Consider the following 7,524-nt stretch of genomic DNA (forward strand, 5'->3'; position numbering starts at 1 on the left):
GCGAAACGATCAGCGCCATCTGTAACAGCGCAATTTGTAAAGAAATAAAAATTCCCGCTGTTTTGTACAAGTTAGAGCGAAATAAATTAATTTGTGTACTTAGGTGCAAATAAAATATTGTGTTTTTGTTTTGTTTTTGTACATTTAAAGTGTTAGAAATCATATTATTTGAAATGATTAGAAGACAGTATTCGGGACCTGGAGCTGCGAAAAAGGCCAAATTTAGGTATCTCGTAGAATATTTCAAATCAAATTGATCATAACCTTATTTTATTACGTCGTGCTTATAACAACTTCATATTTATTCAGAATTCATTAATTTATGTATTTTCTTTTAAAACTAATAAAATTATATTTACACAATGTTAATTTTTAGCCAGAATGACGATGAAGATGATTACCCTGGTTCATTTGAAGCCGAATTGGCTACTATGGATGATATGGATGATCAATGTAATGATTTGACACAAATTATTGGCGAAGTAAGCTAACGTTTATATACAAATATAAAATAATTAAATCTTTAATTATTCCTATTAATCTAAAATATATATCTTAGCAATTTCAAACTATGTATTACATAAGGCTGAAATGTCCATTATTAAATATAAAAATTTTATTCTTTAGCCTATTGACAACTGCGAAATGACGAATGAAAAGCCAAAAGCAGTGAGTTAATATGGTATTGATAATCGATTCCTTTCAATAGATATACATATATGTTTACATGATTGTTCATATACATTTTTTTAACTGATAAAAGTTGCACCTATTAATTCATTTTTTAATTGTTTTACATCACAAATGCTTGCTTTATATGTTTTATTTTCTAAGCTATGCAGTCATATTATTAATACAATATGATAAGTTTAAGAGAATTGCTGTATCCAATTTTATGAATGTATTTATGTGCTCGCAATGTATTCATAATATCCTAACATATACATGGGCTTTGCGTTTTTAATAAAATAATAAAATTAATTCAAGATTTTATTATAGGGTCCAGAACAAGAAAATATATCTGCAAAATGGAGTAGACCGTCTCCACCAGATTTAAATCCACAAATTGATACATTAACATTTCAACAGATAGATATTGATCATTATATAGGTAAAAAAAATGTTGAAATTAAATTATATTTGTGAAATATAAAATAATCGACTTAATGCGATAGATATCTATTTATACATTTTACCAGTAATTGTTATTTAAAAAGGTCAGCCATTACCAGGAATGCCAGGTAGTAAATTTGGCCCTGTTGCAATCATGAGAATGTTTGGTGTTACTGAACAAGGAAATTCTATTTGCTGTCATGTTCATGGATTTTGTCCATACCTGTTTGTTACAGCACCACAGAACTTCACAAATGCTCATTGTAAACCTTTTAAGGTTAACTATAAGAAATATTCTTTGAAATTTATATAGATATTGTCAATTTAGAACTTATATAAACATAGTTTTTATTACAGGATGCACTCGATCAAGCTGTTAAGAAAGATATGAAATCAAATCAAAATACCGTTCAAGAAGCTATTTTAGCTGTTGAAATTGTATATAAACAAACGGTATATACATATACAGGAAATGACAAAAATGCATTTTTGAAAATTACTGTTGCACTTCCAAAATTAATAGCACCTTGTAAAAGATTACTCGAAAAAGAAATTGTTTATAACGAATTTAATCATACTTATACACCCTTTGAAACGAATATTGATTTTGATATTAGGTATAAATAATATTATTAATTCTTTATATAAAATATCATTTTATATATTATTAAAGGTTTCTGAAATTAATTTTTTTTGTATACTTAATAGATTTATGGTAGACACATCAGTAGTAGGTTGTTGTTGGATTGAATTACCACCAAACACATGGAAATTAAGAGGTCAATATGGACATACATTGCCAGTAATATCTAGATGCCAGTTAGAAGTAGATATTGCATGGGATGCTTTTATAGCTCATCCAGCGGAAGGTGAATGGTCTAAAGTTGCGCCATTTAGAATACTTAGTTTTGATATTGAATGTGCAGGACGAAAAGGTATATGTTATACTTGATAAAATTGATAGTAATTTATTTTGTTACCTTACTTATCATTTATTTGTTTGTAGGTATATTTCCTGAACCTAATCATGATCCTGTCATACAAATTGCAAATATGGTAATAAGACAGGGAGAAACAGAACCATTTCTACGAAATATATTTACTCTTAATACATGTGCACCTATTGTTGGTTGCCAAGTACTTAGTTTTAACAAAGAACAAGAACTTTTGCAGGTACTTTGCAATAACAACAAATATATTCTCTACGTAATATTGATATTATTAATTAGTTTTGTTTTTTAGAAATGGGCTGAATTTATACGACAGTTGGACCCTGATATTTTTACAGGATACAATATTAATAATTTTGATTTTCCATATTTAATTAATCGCGCGAAATTTCTCAATGTGAAAGACTTTGAGTATCTTGGTAGAATCAAAAATATAAAGTCTGTAATTAAAGATCAGATATTGCAAAGTAAGCAAATGGGACGGCGTGAATACAAAATTATAAACTTTGAAGGCAGAGTACCATTTGACTTACTTTTGGTAAGAAAATTAAGAAACAACTGATCCAAAAAAAAAATATATATATATATATATATGTATTTATATATTATTTTAGCTTTATACATTCTTCCTACATGTATTTTAGGTATTAATTAGAGATTATAAATTGAGGTCCTATTCTTTGAATGCCGTTTCTTATCATTTTTTGCAAGAGCAAAAAGAAGATGTGCATCATAGTATTATCACTGATTTGCAAAATGGTAATGCACAGACTCGAAGACGTCTTGCTGTGTATTGTTTGAAAGATGCATATTTACCATTGAGATTATTAGATAAATTAATGTGTATAATTATTTATATGGAAATGGCAAGAGTTACTGGTGTATCTTTAATGAGTTTATTAACTCGAGGGCAACAAATTAAAGTTGTTTCTCAACTTTTAAGAAAGGTATATTTATTAAATATTTATAAATAGAATGTGTATGCGCGCGCGCTTGTGTACTTGTGTGTAATATTTTATTATCTCTATATTTTTATAGATGCGAGAAAAAAATTATTTAATGCCAGTACACACAGGACGTGGATCAGATGAACAGTTTGAAGGAGGTACTGTTATAGAGCCGAAACGTGGCTATTATAGTGATCCTATAGCTACATTAGATTTCAGTTCCCTGTATCCCAGTATTATTATGGCTCATAATCTATGTTATACAACTTTATTAACGCCTGAGAAACAGAATAAATATGATTTAAAAATTGACGAAGTTACGCGTACTCCAAGCAATTCATTATTTGTTAAATCTACTGTTAGAAAAGGGTTGCTTCCTGAAATTTTAGAAAATCTTTTGACAGCTAGAAAAGTTGCTAAAGCTGAATTAAAAAAGGAAACAGATCCGCTTAAACAAAAAGTTTTAGATGGCAGACAGTATGCTTTGAAGGTATCAGCAAATTCTGTGTATGGATTCACAGGTGCACAGATGGGAAAGTTACCGTGTTTAGAAATTTCTGCTGTAAGTACAACTTTTTGATATTATGAAATTTTGCATTAAAACAATAATAATCTTATTTATTACAGAGTGTTACTGCTTATGGACGCACTATGATAGAAAAAACGAAACACGAAGTTGAGCAACATTACTGTATCAACAATGGTTACAAAAACGATGCTGTTGTTATTTATGGTGATACAGATTCTGTTATGGTTAACTTTGGCGTGAAAAAGATAGAAGAAGCCATGGAACTAGGTAAAGAAGCTGCAGAGTATGTTACATCAAAATTTATTAAACCCATCAAATTGGAATTTGAAAAGGTCTACTTTCCTTATCTTTTAATAAACAAAAAAAGATACGCGGGTCTTTACTTTACAAAGCCTGATAAATATGATAAAATGGATTGTAAAGGATTAGAAACAGTGAGAAGAGATAATTGTCCTTTAGTAGCAAAGATGATGAATACTTGTTTGCAAAAATTACTTATTGATAGGTAGGTGGTACATTGTGTATGTTTTATAATTTAACGATTTATATTTAATATTTTTTCTTTTCTATTTTTTAATAAAGTTTTTATTTTTTTATTATTGTTTTTTAGGAATCCTGAAGATGCTATTGATTATGCAAAACAAATAATAAGCGATCTTTTGTGTAATCGTATTGACATTTCACAATTGGTTATAACAAAAGAGCTAACAAAGACTGATTATGCTGCTAAACAGGCGCACGTCGAATTAGCAGCCAAGATGAAAAAGCGTGATGCAGGAACTGCACCAAAACTTGGTGATCGTGTTCCATATGTATTTATAAGTGCCTCTAAGGGTACTCCAGCTTATCAGAAAGCTGAGGATCCTATATTTGTATTAGAAAATAGTATTCCCATTGATACAACATATTATTTAGAAAATCAATTATCAAAACCATTAGTACGTATTTTTGAACCAATTCTTGGTGAAAAAGCACAATCGTTACTTTTAAAAGGAGATCATACTCGTACAAAAATTGTTGTTACTTCTAAAGTCGGTGCATTGGCAGCATTCACACGTAAGAAAGAAACGTGTATTGGCTGTAAAGCCGTTTTGCAACCAAAAAGAGAAAAAATGGCTGTGTGTGAGCATTGTGAATCACGTGAAGCAGAAATATATCAGACTGAAATATTGGCCGAAAGGAAATTGGAGGAAAAGTTTTGTAGACTATGGACAGAGTGTCAAAGATGCCAAGGAAGCTTACATCAAGAAGTTTTGTGCACTAGGTAAATCGAAAATATTTTCTTTAAATATTACTAAATATATGTATGCGTGCTTGTAATATTATTTTTTATTTTTGTTATAGTCGTGACTGTCCTATATTCTACATGAGGAAAAAAATCCAATTAGAGTTGGATACTCAAATAAAAAGGATCGAAAGATTTGGAATTCCAGAGTGGTAAAAAAGATTTGATGGAACACTTAAAGTTCATATTTAGGTATGAGTATTTTCTTAAATTTACTGTTATTCTATAATGGATATATAATCTATAATCCATGTTAATTTCGTTTTATGTACAATGATATAATTTATTTATTAATAGATTACTTATTTGAACATTAATAAATAATGGAAATCCAATTATATTATTTTTTATATCAACTGAGATATATATATATATATATATATATATATATATATATATATATATAAATTTTATAGTATTAAACCATCATTCAAAATCCATAATACTTATATTGGTACTTTTCACTACGGCAGCATTAATTTTATTTCAGTATTATTATGCAACAATTATATTAAATTACAAACAATTTATAAGATAGTATGCTTAATTTTGTTTGAACGGGTATGTCTTTACATGTTCATTTTATTCTAAATTTCCACTTAGATACTTCATCACTTTACATTCAGCAAACTTACTTATTAGGTACTTTATAATTAATGATTATTCATATGTGGATGTAAAACATTAATTAGCTTCATTAATCATTTTACTTCATATCATTCTGTTAGTATATGAAATTAAGTCTTTATTTGTGACAGTATGTTCCAATATATTAACTTTCATTTACAAATAATATTAAATAGGGAGAAGTAGGTCATTATCGAAAAAGTATGCAGTTCTCTACGATCACATAATGATGAAGTGAGATATTTATATAATTATGATATAATTGAAATACAAAGGTATATTTGCATGCGTTGAAAAAATTAATTTTTCTTTTTTTACCTTGATTTGTAAGAAAGATAAAACTTCTGACATCTATTATGTCATATATTTTATATATATATATACATACATACATATATATATATATATATATATATATATATATATATTTGTGTGTGTGTGCGCGTGTGTCTGTCTGTCTGTATGTGTGTGTTATAAAAAGTATGGTCAGTTTTGTGATGGTTTTGTATGTGAAAAATGCAAGGTATTTAAAATATAATAATTTTTTAATAAATAAACAAAATGAGCTTCCCAATTACATGGGATATTTCAAGTGACAGTCATATGACAAGTCTCTTTATAAGGCTTGAGTAAGAAAAATGATGATGTAATATTGATCATTTTCTACTCTGTAATGCATTTGACAGCCAATCCATTGCTTGGTCCAGACCTTCTCCCTTTGTTGCCGAAGTTTTAAATATTTGGAATGTTCTATTCTTAAGTGCATCCAATCCAAGAGCTTGATGCACTTCTGCAACACTTAAACACCCTGCCATGTCTTGCTTGTTTGCCAGTACCACCAAAATGGCACCTTGTAATTCTTCTTCCTTTATAAAGTAAATATCATTTTAATTAACGAAGGGACACATGCTAAGCGCAGAAAACATTACTGAGACATATCAAATATATCTTTTCTTACCCTTAGCATATATATTAGTTCATCCTTTGATATGCCTATTCTATCTCTATCTGCTGAATCAACCACATATATTATTGCATCTGTATTTGAATAGTAACACCTCCAATATGGCCTGAAATAACACAGGACTTATCAATTTATTTTTTGTATAACAACCCAACGATAAAATCCAAATTTCATTTAACCTCAGAATTATCTAGATAAATCATTTACTTAGACTTTACCGTATACTAGTTTGTCCTCCGAGATCCCATACTTGAAATTTTAAATTCTTATACGTAACTTGTTCTACATTAAATCCTATAGTAGGTATCGTAGTTACTACTTCACCAACCTGCAATCTAACATTAGATTGTCAAATATATACGTGAAAATACGAAGAGTTAACAAATATTGATTGATGATTATCAGCAGAGATAAGACATACATATCACAAAGGTGCAAAAGAAAAGTATAATTAATGATTAATAAATAGAATAATGATTAGAATTCGTTGGCATTTTAAGTAGATCAATTAAATATGAACTGTCAGTATGCAAATAAAAATAACGAACCTATACAAAATCGTAGTTTTACCGGCACCGTCCAACCCTAAAATTAATATCCGCATTTCTCGACTTCCCAACAAATTACGAAAATAACTTAGCAACCCTCCTGAAAGAGAAAATATTTAAACTTTTATATATGTATTCGAATGATAAAATAAGTCGCATGTTAATCTTACAGTGTTTGTACCCAGCTCTGTAGGCAACCAGAAAAACGCACACGTATACTTTAATTCATGACACAACTCACCCATATCGATAAATTGTTATTTTCAAAACCATGCAGCACCGATTAAGGTCTATTGTCAAATGTGATAACCACAACTGTATCCAAGTAACCGGGGGCGCACACCCCTCTCACTTATCACAGTTACAATTTCCTTGCTGACTCGCACGAGAAATCACACGAAATTCGTCTCACGTCATCGCGCACGCGTTTCACCAATCCATTGAATACAAACCTTTCAAGATGAACGACGTTATTTCAAAAACTCCCGCCAGATGCCTGATAGCCCGCGAGAATTTGAATTCTTCAATTAAAATGAAGCTTTTTCAAAAAGCCCTATTCTC

The 7,524-nt window shown here is 29.3% G+C and overlaps 2 protein-coding genes across 6 annotated transcripts; one reads left to right on the plus strand and one right to left on the minus strand.

Annotated features, from left to right (window-relative positions):
• The first annotated feature begins 41 nt into the window (after positions 1–41).
• Positions 42–5,140, plus strand: LOC124428389 (DNA polymerase delta catalytic subunit). 4 transcript variants are annotated; one of them, XM_046972339.1, is made up of 14 exons: positions 42–226; positions 377–482; positions 628–669; positions 1,000–1,111; positions 1,218–1,390; positions 1,471–1,730; positions 1,822–2,048; positions 2,120–2,286; positions 2,356–2,601; positions 2,708–3,010; positions 3,102–3,572; positions 3,638–4,044; positions 4,150–4,803; positions 4,884–5,140. In XM_046972339.1, the coding sequence occupies exons 1-14, from the start codon at positions 174–176 to the stop codon at positions 4,978–4,980; spliced, it is 3,318 nt and encodes a 1,105-aa protein (XP_046828295.1). In that variant the 5' UTR covers positions 42–173; the 3' UTR covers positions 4,981–5,140. The 4 variants fall into 4 exon arrangements, with proteins under 4 accessions (XP_046828295.1, XP_046828296.1, XP_046828297.1 ...); XM_046972340.1 differs by lacking the exon at positions 628–669; XM_046972341.1 differs by lacking the exon at positions 42–226 and having other exon boundaries at positions 628–682.
• Positions 5,141–5,279: 139 nt separating this feature from the next.
• On the minus strand, positions 5,280–7,381 carry LOC124428401 (ADP-ribosylation factor-like protein 1). 2 transcript variants are annotated; one of them, XM_046972367.1, is made up of 5 exons: positions 7,134–7,381; positions 6,964–7,063; positions 6,634–6,750; positions 6,410–6,521; positions 5,280–6,317 (listed from the first exon to the last, which is right to left on the minus strand). In XM_046972367.1, exons 2-5 carry the CDS (start codon positions 7,017–7,019, stop codon positions 6,108–6,110), a joined length of 495 nt encoding a protein of 164 aa, XP_046828323.1. In that variant the 5' UTR covers positions 7,020–7,063; positions 7,134–7,381; the 3' UTR covers positions 5,280–6,107. The 2 variants fall into 2 exon arrangements, with proteins under 2 accessions (XP_046828323.1, XP_046828322.1); XM_046972366.1 differs by having other exon boundaries at positions 7,205–7,379.
• Positions 7,382–7,524: the final 143 nt, after the last annotated feature.

Source organism: Vespa crabro, chromosome 12 (assembly GCF_910589235.1).
Source record: "Vespa crabro chromosome 12, iyVesCrab1.2, whole genome shotgun sequence".
Lineage (NCBI taxonomy): Eukaryota > Metazoa > Arthropoda > Insecta > Hymenoptera > Vespidae > Vespa > Vespa crabro.